General features: G+C 31.1%; 1 protein-coding gene across 1 annotated transcript in view; it reads left to right on the forward strand.

Moving 5' to 3' along the window:
- LOC145330719 (uncharacterized) overlaps positions 1 to 19,203 on the forward strand; it is a 70,001-nt gene that overhangs the window by 15,008 nt on the left and 35,790 nt on the right. Inside the window, exons 3-5 of the mRNA XM_080175385.1 lie at positions 2,496 to 2,822; positions 3,215 to 3,339; positions 14,347 to 14,948. Coding sequence (XP_080031511.1) covers positions 2,496 to 2,822; positions 3,215 to 3,339; positions 14,347 to 14,948 — 1,054 coding nt within the window. The remainder of the gene's footprint in view (positions 1 to 2,495; positions 2,823 to 3,214; positions 3,340 to 14,346; positions 14,949 to 19,203) is intronic.

Below are 19,203 nucleotides of genomic sequence, written 5' to 3' on the forward strand. Positions count from 1 at the left end.
GGACAATTATAAATTGTCTTAATTAAAAATGGAATATAAAGTCTCTAAATAGGAAAAGTTAATTTTTGGGAAAATTAATTCTTCAATTCATAAACAAAGATTTGAGTCTAAAGTAACATCATTGTTAGTTTTAATTCTGTAACAACAGTTTGATAGAATGTGTGTGTGTGAGTGTGTGTGTGTGTGTGTACTTTGTGTGCCAGAAAGTTTGATGTGTACGTGTGTGGGGGGGGGGGGGGGAAGAATTATTTTACTTAACTTAGCGGTTACAAACTTTCAAGAAACTTACAAGAAATAAAATTACAAAATAAACCCTATTAGTTTGGAAACAACCAATCACAATTCAATTTTAAAGTACCCAAAGTTTTTTATCTATTAAATCAACTAACTTTAATTTTAAACTTTGGGTACCAATGTTGCCTCCCTTTCTTGTGTAGTGTCATTTTGGATTACCAATTGTTTAAATGTAAACAAGACGATAAAGTTCTTAAGAAGAGAACCTGAATTAGAAAAAAATACGAAATTGAATCACAGGTCATAGGAATCTTCAATGAAAAACTATCCAAAGCTCTTTAATTTTGTGCAAGTCTTCTACAAAATTTAGCATGATGTGTACACTGCATGTCAACTTCAATAGTACATAATTCTGCTTAAGCCATTATTAACTGTGAAAACTCTAAATAAAACAGATTGATGTGAACTATTAGCTGCTATAGAGTGGTACAGAGATATAGAGAGGTAGTTTAGATGATTTGTGTTCAAATAAATTCAATTTCCTTCCATTTCCTGTCCTTTCATGTTTTTCTATCAGTCCAGCTCCATCCAGAAACCACACATACCAAACACAAATGTACGGTAATCACAGCAGTAATCTATATTATTTGAATGTTTAATTGGTGATTAATACGGGATGTTGCCCGAAAAACTCCCTCAACAGTTTCAAAATGAGAAATAGTAGGAAAATTATTGTGAATCATCTGGAAGAATGGCGTATCATCAATTAAAAAGCCGTAACGAGACCAAAGCTTCTTTTAAAAATGTGAATCCAACAGACTGTCAATTTTGAAATCTTAACAGATATTAATTGTAATGTATTGATTTGACTAACAACGCTTCTATACAAAAACCTTATGCATCAATACACTAAAGTCTCTCATTTTGTCTAAGATATGTTTGTATGTTTGTATGTTTTTCCACTAATTCAATAAGATTATTAATTACTTGTACAATGTAATTGTTGGTATAAATGGTAGCTGATACAGTTAGATTTGAAAGGGTTTATCTTATTGACAACAAGGACAACATCCATGAAAACGAACATTAACACTTGTGTATAATGTTTCAGTACTGAATAAGTAAAATGTATTTATGTATAGGTCTAAACAAAATTGTGAGTAAATTTGTTGCAAAGCAGCTTAAATACAGGATAATGTTCACGGCCATACTTATTTTTTTTTAGGATTTAGTTATAGAGATATAGAGCATATAATTTTACACCATTTTGACCTAGGAATCATTACACTAAAAATCAGATAAATAGCATAATAAAATCACATAAAAATTGTTTTCGAAAGAGCTAAAAATCGGCATGTTTAAATGGATGCATGGACATTCTAGTAGCGATTATAGAGTTACTACGCTTTCTAAATCTCATAGATTATGAAAAGACTAGTTGTGACGGAGGACGTACCTTAATTATAAAAAAACTTCACTTTTAAAAACAAAGTAAAAAAGTAAAAATATCCAGAAATTGAATAATCTATTTTAATGGTTTAAAACTGCTGTGTGGAGCAATAAAAAGTTAAGAATTGAACAATAAGTAATATGTAAGTTTTTGTTGTGATTTTCTTGCTCAGTCAGACTTTAATTCAATTTGACAACAATAAGAGTTACAACAATATGTAATGTACATATATGCATTTTTATGTAGTACAGCTACAATATAATAAGGACACATTCAAGCCTTCTTACAAAATTTATTAGATGTTCAAAACATATATTGCTTCATTGCAATTTGTGGTATATTTATATTAATTTACTCTTTTTGCTTTGTTATCATATTAAAAAATATTTAACAAATTAAACAGAATTTTATGTTATAATCAACAATTTTGAAAGAAAAGATTTTTATTTAATAATTATTAAGGAAACCAAAAAAAATATATTTTGTAGGTATACTTATTTTAAAAACTATAATAGTATTTTATTTTATTTATTGTACTTTTATGAAATTTAAAAATTTCTATATCATTTGTGTATGTTTGTACCATCTATATATGAATTGAGATATAATAATATAATTTGTTGAAATCACTAAAACTGGCTGTTTTCCACTTCATATTTTAGCATGGATACTCTATAAATAAGTCATGTTAGTAAAACTGTACTGATGCTTGACGAAATATTCTTTATAGCCTTACATTTCCTTATAATAATGAATATAATATGGTTCTGTTGCTTTAAAACTTTAATTGAAACTTTATTTTTTCTTTTAGTGAAGATGGCGACTACCACACCGTAGCTGATCTAACCAATAGAACAGCTGATTTCAATACTCTATCAGCCAATCAGATTAGTGCATCAGCTGATTTAACAACAGACTTGACCAATCAGCGGTCAGATAATAATTTTAATCAAGTATTGAATACGGCATTAGTGAATACAACCACATCGCCCATTGTTGTGGTTACTTCTAGTGAGAAATCAACAGTTGTTGTGAATGATGTACGTAAGGTTGGCAGCTATAATAGCTCAGCAAGGTCAGCATGGAGCAACTTAATGAGTGAAGCTGTCGCAAAACAGCTTATCAATAATAATAGGGAGTAAGTGAAAGTTTACATATTGGAAAAATAATAAGCTTTTGTAATATTTTGGCTTGCCTTTTTATGTAAAAACAAACAGGGCTCGGAAGCCGCGCCATAGCTTCAAATCCTAACCCTCTTGTGTGTGAAAAAAAAGAAAATTCCGAAAAGATTGTCTGTTTTGGAAGCTGGAACAGGACATCCAGCAGAATTTTAAAGCTGTAAAATGATGATTTCATTGAGGCTTTTGCGCGACTGCCGAGCCCTGAAAAAAAAATTGCTTCTTGATTACATTTGGTTAATAGTTTTTACATTTACATTAATTGTCCGTATTGTTGCGTTGCTTGCGAAAAAATTGTCTCTTTTGAATACTTATGTTGAGCTGAATAAATTTTCACTTGCCAAAAATTTAGAAACAACGTAAACAAACCTGACCGAGGTCCAACACCGAGTAGCGCAGCTACACCCTCCAACAATTCTCTAAAATCTGGAGGCAGTTTCAAGTGGAAACGAGCCTCAGTACGCGCAGTACAAATACAGGAATTGTTGAAACACCTCCCATTTTAAATATCGCGCGTGCACATTATTTTAAGCTAGTGTTATCTGATTAAAGTATTTTCTAACTTGCGTACTTTGGTGTTTATTATAAACAGATGAAAATAAGACATTTGAAATGAAATAATATTTTCTATTATGAAGTTTGTAAAATATTAATGTCCTAAACATTTTTATTTTTTTTCTTCAAAATTTACGCTTCCTTTAATTTATGTAAGATATTTTAAGTCATTATCTTAACTCAAGAATTGATTATAGATAATTAAAAAAAATATCTTCTAACAAATGTATACAATTTTATTCCTCATGAACATTTGAAGCTATAATAACAATTATATTATCTGAAAATGTAAAATACCCTTTTGTGGTATTCTTTCTTTAAATATGGGTTAGATTACATGTATGTTTTCTGACCAATGTAAACAAACCCAGAAATTTAAAAAGAATTATTCGATTTCTTGGTTTTGTAAACACTTAAACTTTAAGAGGTAAACTCTTTGGATCTTGTCGGGATTGCGAAGAAATATATATTAGTTAAGCTTATTTAGAGGCTTGATATAAGTTTGAAAATCAATAAAAATAAGGCTAGGAAATAATCTGGAATATCTGGAGACCATAGACGTTCAAGTGGAGGGGGGTAAAGTGGGGATTACCCCCCCCCCCCCCCAACGAATTTGGGGGTGCCCCCCAATTTTTTTTTCATTTACCCCCCCCCCCATTTAAAATTTACCCCTACCCTGGGGTGCCTACTATTACCTATTTACCCCTGCTAACAGATTTAAGGGGGGGGGGGGGTAATTACTAAGAACCCGACGACGAACTTTACGCAACAATCTCTAATTTGTACACAATCAGTTTGAAATTTATCACTAAGGTACATATATCTTGCTTTGTAATTCCGACTTGTTACAACTTTTTTCTTCCAGTTTTTGGGAAAACATTTCTTCACACGACAAACACAAGTGACTAACCACTAAAATTGTTTTTGTAAAGTAGCTACTTCCAAATTTACGCCTGTTTGAGGGTTAAACATTCAAAATAAAATCCGTCATTCAACAATCTAACGTAATTTACTGTAACCAATGTAACTCATGAACTTCAAAGTCCAAACTGATCATAAATTACACAGCTTTAACGCAATTAATTTCTCCAATAATTAGTATATTACAGTTTACTGTTCGTTTTACAGTTAGATATATAAATAAGCTTACCTCTTTTCTATTTATATGTCATAAAGTCTTTTTTTATTGCATTAATTGATAAAACAGTGTTATCTCATATACTAAGGTAGCATACCATATATCTGTCTTTATGTTAACTAAGATCTCGTAAACTTCATTCCATTCCAGTTAAGTTTTATTTTCAGAAAGCATCTTAGCTTTTTTTTGGGGTAGTCTATATATTCCAATAAGAAATACATCCCTAAAAACAAAAATACGTGAAAGTGAAAAATAAGCTACGCCAAATTGCAGATAATCTCCGCGTGGCTAGGGGAAAAGCCATTAATTAATAAAATCATACTGGGTCCATTTTCATATAACCTTAAAACTAAAAACTATTGTTATTTCTTGTGTATGCTAATATGCTACATACTAATTACATTAACAACTAGAATAATTTCCATTAAGAAGGCACCAAAAAAAAAACAGTATTTATTTTGTAAAAATAAAATTCAATCAGTAATGTAATATTAATAACTATCAACTATTTATGCCCTTAGGGGCAGCTAGAGGCACTTGAGGAGGAGGGAGTGGAATTTGCTTTTTAATTTTAAAAAAAGTAAAACTCCTTCTTTTTTTGGGGGGGAAGGAGGAGACCACCACCATTTCCCATTTTAATTTTAGTTTAAATCAAATAAAAAAAAATTAAGGGGGGGATTAATTTTTTTTCTAGCAGCGATTTCAGCGGTTAGCGAGATCCTTCGGTACAAACAGACAGACCTCATGTTACTTTATTATAAGGATATAACTATCGGCTGTACCCTCTAGCCTTTGAAGAATTTGAAAGTAACTGCGCTACTAAAAACTTGTGTGATCTGTCTTTACAAATGTATGACGTTCGATAATTAACTTTAGCCTAGGCCTGAAAAAAAAATATTATTTACAGGATTACTTCTTTTTTGGGGGACTAAAAAAAGCTAAAAACATATCTTTTATTGTAGAGGGAAAAAGTGACGCAAAATCAGCCCTGTGACGTCATAAAAATGAGGGATTATCCATCTCTTTTTTAGGTTTTTTTATTCCTTCTTCTCATCTCATCTCCCTCATTTTTATGGCGTTTGACAAATTGACTTATTCAACGCGTTTGACGCTTGAAAATAGGTAAATCTTTTTAGAATATTTTTTCGAATCCGGTGGATAAGAACCGGTTCTCATCCTTACGAAAAAAACTATGTCTAGCATCGTATTATATCCAGCTTTCTACGAATATAAAAATGTACAATCACAAGATTAAAGCCAGTTTTTTTAGACCGTGCCTTCTATATCCGCGGAAAGCTGTTTATAATACGATGCGAGAAATAACTATTATAACATTTTTGTATGTCATAGTTTGGAATAAGAAAACCAAATTGTTTATGAATTTTTTTCTTTCACAACAAGAACAGACACGTTAAGCTGTAGCTCATCAAAGCTATTATACATTGCGTATGTCGAACAAGTTCTTTGGACATTTAATTGTCAGTTGGGCGGTTAGAAAGACAGACAGATATTTAGTATGATACTAAAAATAAAATAGAATTATAATATTTAATAGTTTATTATTAAGAGAGGAATGAAAAATTGCACCCAAGGTAATAATAATTCAATTGCAATGCAGTTTTTTGTTGTCTAGGATGAAGGTATGATGAATGATCAATTGATTTTCAACACAATATTAATGTGTAAAATTCTTCCTTTGGAACCTTTTTATACCATGGAAAAAAATGCTTGTAGATTTAATTGACTATCATTATACTCTCCCTCCCTGAGTTCTGTTGCATTTTACAAGAATAATAAAAACATTTGAATTTGCAAAGTGGTACACAAACTGAGAAAAACAATATTTAAATTTGAATATAGCTTTTTATCATTTAGGTTAAATAACAACTTTTTCATCTATTTCGTAATTATTATAATAATTACTCACAAAAAATATATTTTTTTATCAACGTCCATATAAAGGTTTCTATAAAAAACGGTTTCATAAAGAAATCCTTAATTAAATTGCTTATGTAGTTTAGTTTTGCTTAAGATTTCCACAGGGTTACAAAATTATGGATATGTAAAAAGAATTGAAGTTTATATCGGATTTATGAACTGACTTCTAGATCAGTCTGCAGCTACAAAAGTTTATAAATATACGCATTGAAAAATGTAAGGAATGTTAAATTGTTTTAAAAAGATTGCCAAACATTTAAAATTTAATAATTAGACAGTTTTTATGAAAAATTTAAAAATTCAGATTTCTAAAGCTAGGAAAATACGATGGTACCCAAAGTTTTACAAACGCTCTCTCATTTGTTTGTTTTAAAAGTTTCGATGCTTTTGTTTAATTCTGTTTTGATGGAACAAATAAGTAGTGGCTAAACTTTTCCATCAATTATTTCAATTTACAGAAAGGGTGATTTTGTTTAGCATCTTTTGGGATGTATGCACAGAAATATATCGTTCATTTTCTTATCCCTAAAGATCCTTCAATTCTTTTAGATGTTTTACATTATCAAATCATTCTCATTGCCAATCTCTCATAATTAAGGCCATTCCTCAAATCTATTTGCTAGTGTGAAAGTGTGATGATATGCTGAATTGAAATAACACCAATGTATTTTACCAACAGTTTTAAAATCGTAAATCCTATGATTCCTCTATGTGTTGTGTGTTCTTTCAGTTGTTGGACAAACTTTGGATACAGGGATAGGACAATAGCTGTTGAATTAATCTTCAAACCATATCTTTACTATTAATCACTGTATTTGGCTTCTAAACTCATAATTATGATAGGAAGATATTGGAGATTTAAAACCCCAATGTCCATTCCTTCTCGGGACAAACACATAATGTTCAGAGAATTTACACTGGAGAGGCAAGAAGATTTTTCCTTTTTCATAAGAAGCGCAGCCATGGATATATGGTGCCCTTTTAGATGCGTAGCATTTCTATAAATATCCGCCTCTATGACTGACTGACTGTCTAGCAACAGAAAAGTATACCGGTAGTAGATTCTAAGCTATTAGAGTGCTCTTTGAGATAAAGCTATTAAATTATATTACTATCATTAGGTCGAAAAAATATGTCATTTTATTTATAATAATTATATTTTTTATTAATTGTTTTTTTTCTAAAAAAAAAGAAATTAAAGGCATTGTAGTCAGAAGGAACCTTTTGTAGTCTAAAGAAGGTATTTGAAAAATGGTATAAAATTTCTATATTAGCCAACATTTACATTTTTTAATTTATAAAATAACGACATAAATGATAAGGAATAACATGATTTAAAAAATTGTCATATCGATTTTTAGTCATTGACAGTTATTTTATACAGTCATAAATTCTGCAAAGAAAATGTTACCATCTACCTTACTCACACATAGAACGCGAACTGAAGAAGAACCAATAAAGTGTCTATAATAGATTGATAGCCTTCTTGTAAGACCAATTACATAATGGAATTCTCATTTACTAAGTAGAGGCCGAAAGGTCAAACATATTACACAAGTTTTAGAGAAAAATTAAAAGAAAAGGGATAAGTTGTGCGTAAGAAGAGCAGCAACAACAACTGAATAATAAAGTGATATATATATAGTAGAATTAGAATTTGTCAACAAGAATGACAAATCTATTTATTTTAAAGGTTTACTCACTTGAGTATTGGCGATTTTTTTTTTGTATATGAAGTAGGTTAATTTTACATACAATGAATAGATTTAAAACATTTCCAGACTTTTTGTTACCAATGAATTTTTATGTTTTTTTAATCTACATAATCTTGATGAGTAAAATATTTTGGTCTACATCTATTCAAGGGGAATAAAAAGGGTAGTTATGTGCCTGCCCATGAGGGTACAAACAATCCCACATTTCAAACTTTGCATGGTGATTCCTGTAGTAGTAAGGAACAATTTAGAAAGCGTAGCAACTCTATAATCGTTACCAGAATGTCTGTACGTTCATTTTAAACATGTTGATTTTTCTTTTTCTTTTTTAATAAATTTTTTTATGTGATAAAATCATCCGATTTATCTGATTTTTTGATTACTGATTCCTATTACAATAAGGTACAATATTCTAAGCAAAGCATCTCTATAATCAAGTATTAAAAATGTCAGTATGTCCTTAAACAGAATTCTGTATTTAAGAAGTTTTGCAACAAATTTACGTATAATTTTGTCAAACCTTATATTTTCATATTTTGTATATTCAGTTCTGACACTCAACAAAAGTTAATGTTCGTCTGTCATATCGTTTCAGAGCTTCGCTTTTATGGATGTTGTCATCCTTGTTATGTTATGCGTTTGCGGAAATGAATGGCAACCAGTGCAGTGGCCGTATTTATTGCACAAGTATTAACAAAGAAAAAGCTAATAATAAGCTTGCAATCATTATTATCCAACTAATAAGAATAAACATTAAACACAAACAATAAACAACAAGGAATTATTATATTCATTAGAAGCGCGGCAAAAAATATTAGTTATTTAGAGCAATACCTATGCAATTTAAAAGGATAAAATTATGAAATCCAGGGACTTTTAAGGGGAAGGTGTTCATCCCATATTTTTAAAAATTACATAAGATTTACCCCCACCCCAAAAAACGTCATTATACCCCCCCCCCCGAAAAAAAATGAAAGCTTAGACGTCTTTGTTATCCCTGTTCGTACAAAAACTCAGAAATCAGCTACCCTTTCATTCCATAAGGAATGTTTGTATAATACTAATTATATAATGACTAGATTTATTAAATCTTTTTCTGTTATAGTGGAATTGATAAAACACCCAATAATATCTATTGTTAAAATAACTGCATACATATTCACTAATTCAGGGAGAGAGGGAACATTGAACAAAAATTGTTCCGACTCCTAAATTTTTATAAAAATAATGTATTCTATTTATATATCTATGTATATTGATTTAAGTTGGTCTCTACAAAGAAGCAGTGTCCAAACAAGCGAGTGGAAAACTTTGGGGACTTTTTTGAGCTTTTATTGGTTGGTTCATTAAGTTGGGTGTCCGAACTTTTCACCTCTATTTGCAATGTACATAGGGGTAAATTTGTATATCATCATATTTGGAATGTACATCAATTTATCGGCCATTGTCTTATTCCTTTTGATCCCTTGCACTAAACCAATATTAATTTACATAAAGGGTAGTTTGAACATTTCCTATTAACATGTTATCCCTTAGAATCCCTGATACACATTACACAAATATATCTGCAATAATAATTAATTTACAATTGTTGGCTTTCTTCAACTAAACATTGCACTGGCAAAAAGAATTATTCCTATGAAATTTATCATTATAAAGGGGGAGGTAGGTTGTGCTAAAATTCCGTAGAGTTGTGAGTTTTATGGCTTATAAAATTTAGTAAAACGATAAAATTTATGTTAACTTAAAAAAAAATAAGGAATACACATATTTAGCCTGAAAACTCACCCATATACGGGATTTGAACCTACCTCCCCCTTTATTGTTCTATGTGTAATGTATAACTCACGCTAAAATCTAATATTTTTACTATTTATAACAGTGGTGTTAGATGTCTAAGGAGGGGGGTAAAGGAGTGTTTGCCCCCTCCAAACCCTCATTTAACCTCCCTCAAAAGTGAAAAAAAAATAACTTCTGGCTACCAGCTGAACCAAAAGAGTTCTCCATACCCCCTTTTAATGCTAGGACGCAGCCGCTGGTATTTTAAAGAGAATATTATTTACAGTGTTAGTATAATATGTATTCTATTTAGTATTTATATACATAAGATTTATTCCCCTAAATCTATGTGTTGATAGCAAATATTTTCTGTCGTTGTATTCTGTGCGTCATTGCTATATAGATTGTATTATTTTTGCACAAATAGCATGATGAAAGAAATGCTTTATCATAAGAAAAATAAACTTGTTTGTCATAAATTTAATAAAATAGTTTTGTAAATGTCCACTTTGAAACAAGAATTGCTGCTTTTTACACTTTTTTAAAATGAACCTTACGTTCATTTTTTCTCTAGCTTTTTAAAGAATGGGTTCCACTACACCCTCCCTCCCCCCTCTCTCTTTCTTACTGCATAAAAAAAAACAACCTAAATCCATAATGATGGTAGTTCTTCAATTTCTTACAGACAGACATACATGATTCTACTTTGATTGAAAATAGAAGAAACAGAGAGAAATAATACTTTTGATGTTTGAGTTTGGTGGATGGGGAATTCTCATACTTGTTTGGTGTATTAAACAACATACATAACATGTACATATGTACAAATATCGCAAACAAATGCATTTACATTGTTTTCATTTCAGATTTTGGTTGTCTAAATCTCACTAAAGAAAGCTTTTATCACAAATCTAAAGATAAATAAACAAGGTTTAGGTCGGTTTCTAAAGTTTTCATATAAGATCAGAATACAAATCAAAATTAAAATGTCGAATCAGTTTTTTTTTATTTTTGTAAAAAAAATGGATAGCTTTTTAAGAAATATGTTTTTTTTTGCAAATTCTACAGAATAATAAAAACTACTTTATTACAAAACTCTAGCATTACTATGTTAGTATATTTTTTGAACAGGTCTTTTAAAACCCAAAAAGCATTAAAGATACTATTCTTAAATTTTTATCTATATTTCTATTGAATATAATCTTTAATAGGAAAAGTGCAAAAGTACAATTATTGGATATATCTTATTATACTGTACTGTTATGTCATGCATACCATACAGTACTTTGTAATTAAGTAAGTATATTAATTATTACAATGACCCTTGAAAATTTCTATAAAGTATATGTCAATTGGGTTACCTATAATGCTGGTTTCTGAGAAAATATTTTAAGATGGTATTACATCACAAGAATATTTGTATTGAGACTTAAAACTTACTGTAGTCCTAATATTTTCTTGAACTCTAGAATCATTTTATTGAAAGATAATATTATACATCATAATGGGTAAAGATTTCCAATATTCATGGCTTTCAGGAACAAGTTTATATTGCTTTCCAATACACCGCGGTGTGAACAGTTATAAGTTATATAAATATTACTTGCACTTATAACAATGTAGAGCTTTTGATGATTCAAATTCAACTTCCAGAATTTTTATGTATTTTTAAAAGGGGGCAAAAAAACCTAATACCATCCTAAGGCCTAAATCTTTTAACAAAGTAGCCTAAAACCATCCAAGTACCTAGAAGCTTTCTTTGAAAGGAGAACTCAATCAGTTCAGTAATAACTACTTTAAAAAATAGGATATAAATATACTAGACAATATTAAAGACTGTCTTTTTTTGATAAAATATAAAATAATTTTGAGAATAAGGTATTGAAATGCATCAGGCTATACGGGACATATTCGTCATATACAGGGTGGGGCAAATAAGACCGGACAAACTTTAAACGGCCATAGCGCCAAAACTACTTGACCAATTAGGACATTTGACCACACTATAAAAACCTTAGGTAATGACCCTTTAGCACAAAAAAATCTTTGGACGAAGATGGACGTGTACAACGAGCTGGCCGCGCATATGTTCAACAAGGCAGATTCCAAATGCGCCGGTGGTTTAAACTGGATTCTCGACTTGGGCCCACTAAATCTGACCTCAGCCCATATGTAGGTGGGGTAGAGTTATGTAACTTGCTGGGGATACTGTTATATACATAAGTAAGACACAAGAAAAGACTAGAGCTCTCTATCTGAAATGGCTTGGCCGTAGTACTCCAGCAAAGTTAAACGGGGCAGATTTTAAAAAACGTCAAAAACCGTGAAAATTTCTTGGTTCTTGACTTCAGGGACCCATATTGAACTTAAAAACTCATTTTAGACTATGGGTTGCGCTAACAACCCTAGCTGAAACTTCATGCCATTTCTAACAAGGTAAAGAACGTCGTTTTAGCTCAACTATGGTCCAAATAAGAGCCTCCGTGTATAAGGGTAGCTTGAAAGTTTGGCAAATTTGGATCCTGCTTTTACTCACGTTTCTAAGGAAATGTGGCCTCCCAGCAGCCCGATCTTAATTCAATGGACTTTTGGACCTGGGGCTACTTTAAAGCATGCACCAATAGACGTGCCCATACCACAAAGAGCTCCATCATTGCCACTATCAAGGGGAACTACGCCAGCTTGGACAGGTACATTTTGACCTGGACCTGCCGGGGGTTGAGGAAGCGGGTAGAGGCGGTGATTAAGGCTGGCAGCGATTTTATTGAATAATCTAATAGTAATATACCTATTTTGCTTGCCAGTTTTTAAAATTCAATAAAATCTTTAAAATTGACGATTTTATGTTCATTTGTTTAGAAGTTAGAATTTGTCCGGTCTTATTTGCCCCACCCTGTATTTAAATAATTTTTAATAGGCTTTTCATCTATAGATTGAATACAATTATTCATGTTTATTTTTACGCTATTACCTAATTTATCACCTCAAGTATTTTTAAATAGTTTTTTCATTACATACATGTTTAAATTACATATTTAAAGTATAGATAAGGATGTTTCTTTGGGTAGTAGTCAAGCTTTAGTTTAGTATTTCATTTCCGGTATACTATATTTTTTTTTGGGGGGGGGGGGGGTTGGCTGTGTAGAGTTGTTTTATCTACTATCCCTACCACCAACCAATATAAAACTTTTTAAAAACAAATTACGAATAAGTCGTGTAAACTCAAATTGACATGGTTGTTTTTAAGATAAATCGAAAATGAAGAGGTGGGTGTATTTTTTCCCCAATGCATAACCTGCGGGTTTACCTTGTACCCAAAATAACCTAACAAAATCTGACCTCTCCCCCCCCCATATAATTTTTAAAAAAATAATGGGGGTATGTGAGCGATTTTTAATGCAAAAATAGTTGAATATCAACTTTGAAATTTATACAAAACTTGCAAGAATTATAGAGTAGCTTTTCTAGGGAAAAAAATGCTGATTACTGCACATACTTTAATTTCATACTGATGAAAATATTATTAGCTCAGTTAATCACAAGCATCTAAGTATTTCAAATAAAACAGTGAGGATTCCTACACAATTTTTATATAAAATAAATCAAAGTAAATATGGTATAAGTGATATATATGATAAACAAAAGGTATAAATATTTATCCCATCGTATTACAGAAAGCTTTCCGCAAATATTTAAAAAAATTATAACCTTAAACACCAGTTTTGTTAACCCAAGCTGCCGAAGGCCCGTCTGTCAAAACTGGTATTATTTTAGATGTATTCATTTTAATACTCGTGAAAAATTGTGTAATACGATGCTATACTTGAGTTTTCAGTACGGTTGAGAACCTGTTCTAATCCAGTGGATATTAATCGGTTTCGAAGCAATACTGGAAACAAACTTCTTTCTAAGAATGCTACTTTTTGTCAAATATAGTCACCCAAGAATTCAACTATTATAATTATTATATTAACCAGAGTGCATTTATTAAAGGAACAACTTTAATTTTAAATGCTTTGAATAAAATCTTTTCATTACTGAGATAGTGACACGATATGACATTTATTAAATTTTTTGCTTATTTATTAAGGAAAAATGATGATAATAACCCGAATGTGAATTTTAAAGTCTATTAACCTTGCAGTTTAAGGTAGCGCGTGTTTTGAAAAAAAATATTGTCATGATTGTTTTTCAATGATTGGTTTATTATTTAAGACAATTTCATTTCAGTATGAGTGCGCTGCGTGATAACTGTGAAATATTGAGTAATAATTGTTTAAAATATTTTTTTTAATGAAAATGTCTAAATATGGAAAGTAAAATCTTATAAAAATTAGTGTTTCAACTATGAATTAAAATAGGAATCAAGAAAACTTGAACAGATTGGAAAACAACTCGGTAACGGTGTCTTGAGATCCAGCGAGCCTGTCCCTACCTTTACACAACCAGACGGCCAGTTGGAGTCCAGCAAACCTGACTGGGAGCCAACCAAACCTTGCTGTTCATATACCGCTGAAGGTGATCTAGTTAATATAGATACAGGTATAGCACATAATGTTAATAATAAATATGATAATTGTATAAACGTGTTCACAACAGATAGTTATTGTCATATTGAGTACGACAGTCTGAGTGCTATTACCCCCCAGTCAATAATAGGCAGTGATAATACCAGTGGTGCACAAGTGTACACAAGTGATTCTGTACACCAGGTGTACACCAGTGACAGTGTACAGCCGTTCTACAGCAGTGATACACCCACCAGTGCACAGTTATATAGCAGTGACAGCGCGCAGCAGCTCTACAGCAGCGACAGCATAATTTACACAAGTGAAATCAAGGAAAATAGTGCTGGCCTGCTTGAGCCGGTTGTCTTTGGGAGGTTAGAGTCTCCTGGTCATGAGTCGGGATGCTCTAGCAGTGTACCTAGTTTCTCCTGTAATACTCTAGATATTGATAAGGTAAGCATATTAATATTAGCTCAAGTTAAAAGACAAAAACCTAACCTAATACATCTAAAAAAATGAGTTGGTTGATCTTCTAAGGAATAAGCCACTAGTCATTTGAATAGGAAATGTTTTATTTAAAATGTGAATGATATATCATTAGTTTTTAAAAAAGAATTATCGTGCTGCTTTAATATATTGCTCTAGAACTTATTGTTCCCTCCTTTACAATTTTATTTGTAATGTCAAAAAATGAAAAATGACGATTATTCTTTTTTTTTATCTTGACAAATAATCTATATCTATGACCTTATTGTTTTTTGTTTTGTAGTGAAGCTACTCCATAATCAACATTATCAGTTAACGATCTTTGATCAAACAGACGTTTTGGAGTTGGATTAAAACCGGTCTTCAGCCATACTATAAAATCATGAATAGCATTGAATTACAGGAAATTTTTCACGAAAATTATAATAAAATCATAAAATTGATACCAGTTTTGTTAGACCGGGCCTTTGGCCCCTCGGGGCTCACAAGATTGGAAGTCTGTCTCTTTAACGATGCGATAAATAACTATCGCCATTCGAGTGTAACCTAACAACACGTGTTGGCTTGTCTCATCTTCGTTATAGAAACGGTCGTCCTTGTTTATATTATGATTTAAATATGCAGCTATAAATAGTAATAAATACTGAATATCGTCACCAATGTAGTATGCAATGCACAGAGACAAGTATACATATTCATCCGCGGATGTCGTGGAGGTAATTGGTCCGAATCCAGCCTCATAAATAAAGACGTAAACAGTTGAACTTTCTGCTTTTATTTTAGATGCACGACATTAATAGTTAGATAATGTGAAATGCCTTGGCCAAAAACAGGCACAACTCGCAAATAGGAAGTCTAGACATAGAAAGTGGACTTTGCTTTGTACGGTTATGGCTTTAATACAAAAGTCGTACAATCATAGGATTGGTTGTCTGCAATAGTTTGTATGTTAGTGCCTTATGGCCTTAAGGTCTAGTTCTATGTTATCATAAAACACCTCCCAAGAGGAATCAATTAAGTTTTTATCTGAAGCTTAGGATCTCGGAGACTGCTGATTCGAATTGATTGTACTTTTCATGGAAGATTGATGCTAGTGACGAATCAATTAGTATAAATGTGTACTAATATTTTACAAGGTTTAATTGTTGAATATATGTCTGTGTGTGCATAGTATGCAAATCCTCCATAAATAATACTGATGCAATGCTCACCACTTTATCAGGGAGGGGTCATTTGACTGTAATTTATTATGGTACCTAAACATTTATATTCAAGTTTTCTCATTCGATGGCTTAAAACTTTCGATGTTTTATTAAACTTGATTGGTTATGCAGTGTCCAAACTTTTTTACCAGTGATTTAATCTGAAGAAAGGGTTATTTTGTTTAGCACCATTAGAAATGTAAATCTTTTAACCGTCTGTTTTCTCTTATAATCTTAGCATTTTACTAAGTCACACCCGACTTAAGTTTCTGATACTTATTTTATTAATAAGGAACTAAAATCAGTGATTTAAGCTATGTATTTTTATTTGTAGTCCTAACACTCTTCAAGATCGAGTTGATATTCGTTTGGCTTAACTATTTTTAGATTTTTACTTGTATGATTGTTATCATCCTTATTAATTTAAATCTCAGGGGAATTTTTATTCCTAGCCCCCCCCCCCCCCCCCCACACACTTTCCCTAGTTGCTAGAGGTGCATCTGCCAGTTTTAAATATTGTATAGAGTGTTTTTTTTTCTGCAAAATCAATGTGAGTTAGGATTTAATATGAAATAGACATTGATTGTTTTTGCGATACTCAAAGGAAATTAAATTTCCAACTTTTTAGAAAAAATATTTTCAGCATCAAAATTTTGAGATTTTGGATTTATTTGTGTTGCATTTACTCAACATATTTAGAAATATAAAATGTACAAGTATACAATTTCAACAAATAATATGTCTCTAATAAAACCAGGGAGGGAGGGGACATTGAGCTTTTTATTAAACTAGTCCCCAAAGTATTTCATTCAATTTTGATTAGTTGGTTCATTAAATTGAGTGTCGAAATGTATCAAATGTAATTATAATCTACAAAAGGTGTAATTTTGTGTATCATCATTGGGATGTTGAAACTTGAGGAGTAGAATCAGGAAACTTTGTCCGTTTCAAAATATCTCATTCCTAGCCAGAGAAAATCACAAAAAAAACTCTAAAAATTTGACAACTCTCAATTAACTTTAAAAAATGGTGTTTTTTTAGTCATTTCTAAGGTCAAGAACGAGATAATTTGAAACGGATAAAGTTTCCTGATTCTACTCTTCAAGGACTTTCCTGGGAGCACCATGAAGCTATAGTTCTGATGCAACGAATTTTGACCTCCATAAGCGGAGCCTCAAAATTTCAAAGTGCTTGTACCGTCGCAGTTTTTGATAACAGAAAAAAATATTTTGCATGGGTAATTTTTTTTGCATAAATCAACCATTCTTTGGCTGGGGCCAAAATTTTAACAAAATTTTTCTAATCCGGGACCTTGAAGTGTACATCAATTTATCGGCCATTGTCTTATTCCTAAAGATCTTTGAAGTAAACATTATTTTTGTTAAACAAGAGCAATTAAGCTAATTAAGAGCGCAGCAGTATTAGGGAATGCTGTCAAATTGAAAACTACTTTAATTGATACATATTTTATTATATTATATAGCGGCTACCCCCCTAGCATATAGAAACTTTGTTTTCTAAGTGTTTGAGAACGGCTAGAAAAAAAGCTTAAAATCATCCAAAGAATTAAATCTAAAAACAAATAGCCTAAAACCATCCTGAGATCTATGTAAAGCTTATATATATATTGTATATGTATATAAAATAGAGAACCCGATCGATTCAGTATTTAGTTAATTCTTAAGCTTTAGACAAAAACTCTTACTACTTTATATAAAAGGAGGGATTTCGTATTATTACCTATCAAAAGTTTTTTTCCCCTTTTTTTTATGGTTTTAAATGTTATTGATTTAGTTTAAATGGCACAAACATCATGTGATTTAAACTGCATAAAATCGTTGTCTTATAAAAATGCATGTTTGTATGCTTTCTACACATTTCCTAAAATTCATCATCATTTTCTTAGGAATTCAAAGTATAATGTTTGAGGGTGGCTTAACAAAACATTTTAAAAAATCATAGCAAGGAAAGCAGGAAAAGGGACAAGAATAAGTAAAATTGAAAAAACGGCGATTAGAATAAAGATAATAAAATTCACAAGTAAACAAAAAGAAAATCCTGATGTTTATTTAATTATAGCAAATAAAATTTTACGGATGGAAATAGTTAAAGAGTAGCTGATCTATTAAACGAAATGCATATACAGAAACGAGAAAGAAAAAGTTTTTTTGGGGAAAAGAATTTTTGGTGGGGAAAAGTTAGGGAAATGAGTAAGTAGGCACTGGGCAGTGACATCAACTGTTTTGATGAAGTCAAGCTTACACTAATTGCAAGTTAGCAAATACAAATTAAAAATGGATATTGTATATACGTGGAAATTGTGAAAGAGGAATTGTCGTCGTCAATTTAGCTTACTAACATGGAACTTTTATTAGTTCTGTTCGTTCATCCAGATGGAGGGAATATGGGGTGGAAGGGCCCGCTGTTTGTTTCATTTTATTAGAGAACATGATTGTCTGGTGTAAGATCCAAGTAATAATATATCCATTAAATTAAGAGAGGAAGAGGTAAATAGCGGTTACATCAATCTATAGCAGTTTTTTAGCTCAAATATATACAAGCTAACAGAGGTAAAATTTTCGCATATAAGTTTTCAGAAAAGATTAAGTTATTGTACAATGTCCTATCCATTTATCCCTGGATAAATTGAACTGTTTTTAATGTGCAGTTTTCTTTACTCATCACGTGATGGTTGTGCATCTACTAAATAATTAGGGTATTCTGAACGTCTGCCTGTAACTCTTTAACTCTTTAAGATTATTTATCAAGACCGTTAAAGTAGTTGTTTACAATTCTTACTTTAGAAAGATTTTCTTGCGTTCCTTCTATTACTACAAAAAGGTATGGCATTACAAATTTAAATGACGTAACGTTGAAATAAAGAGAAATATTTTGAATGTTTTATTTAGACACAAAACAGTTCAAAAAAGTGTATGTGTAACATTTAAACTTATATTTATTATTATATTATTAACTAGATTGCTGTTTTGCAGTTTATATTAACTAAATATTTGGAGGGA

The sequence above is a fragment of the Acartia tonsa genome, chromosome 10, assembly GCF_053477335.1.
Source record: "Acartia tonsa isolate MP-2025a chromosome 10, ASM5347733v1, whole genome shotgun sequence".
In the NCBI taxonomy this organism is placed as follows: domain Eukaryota; kingdom Metazoa; phylum Arthropoda; class Copepoda; order Calanoida; family Acartiidae; genus Acartia; species Acartia tonsa.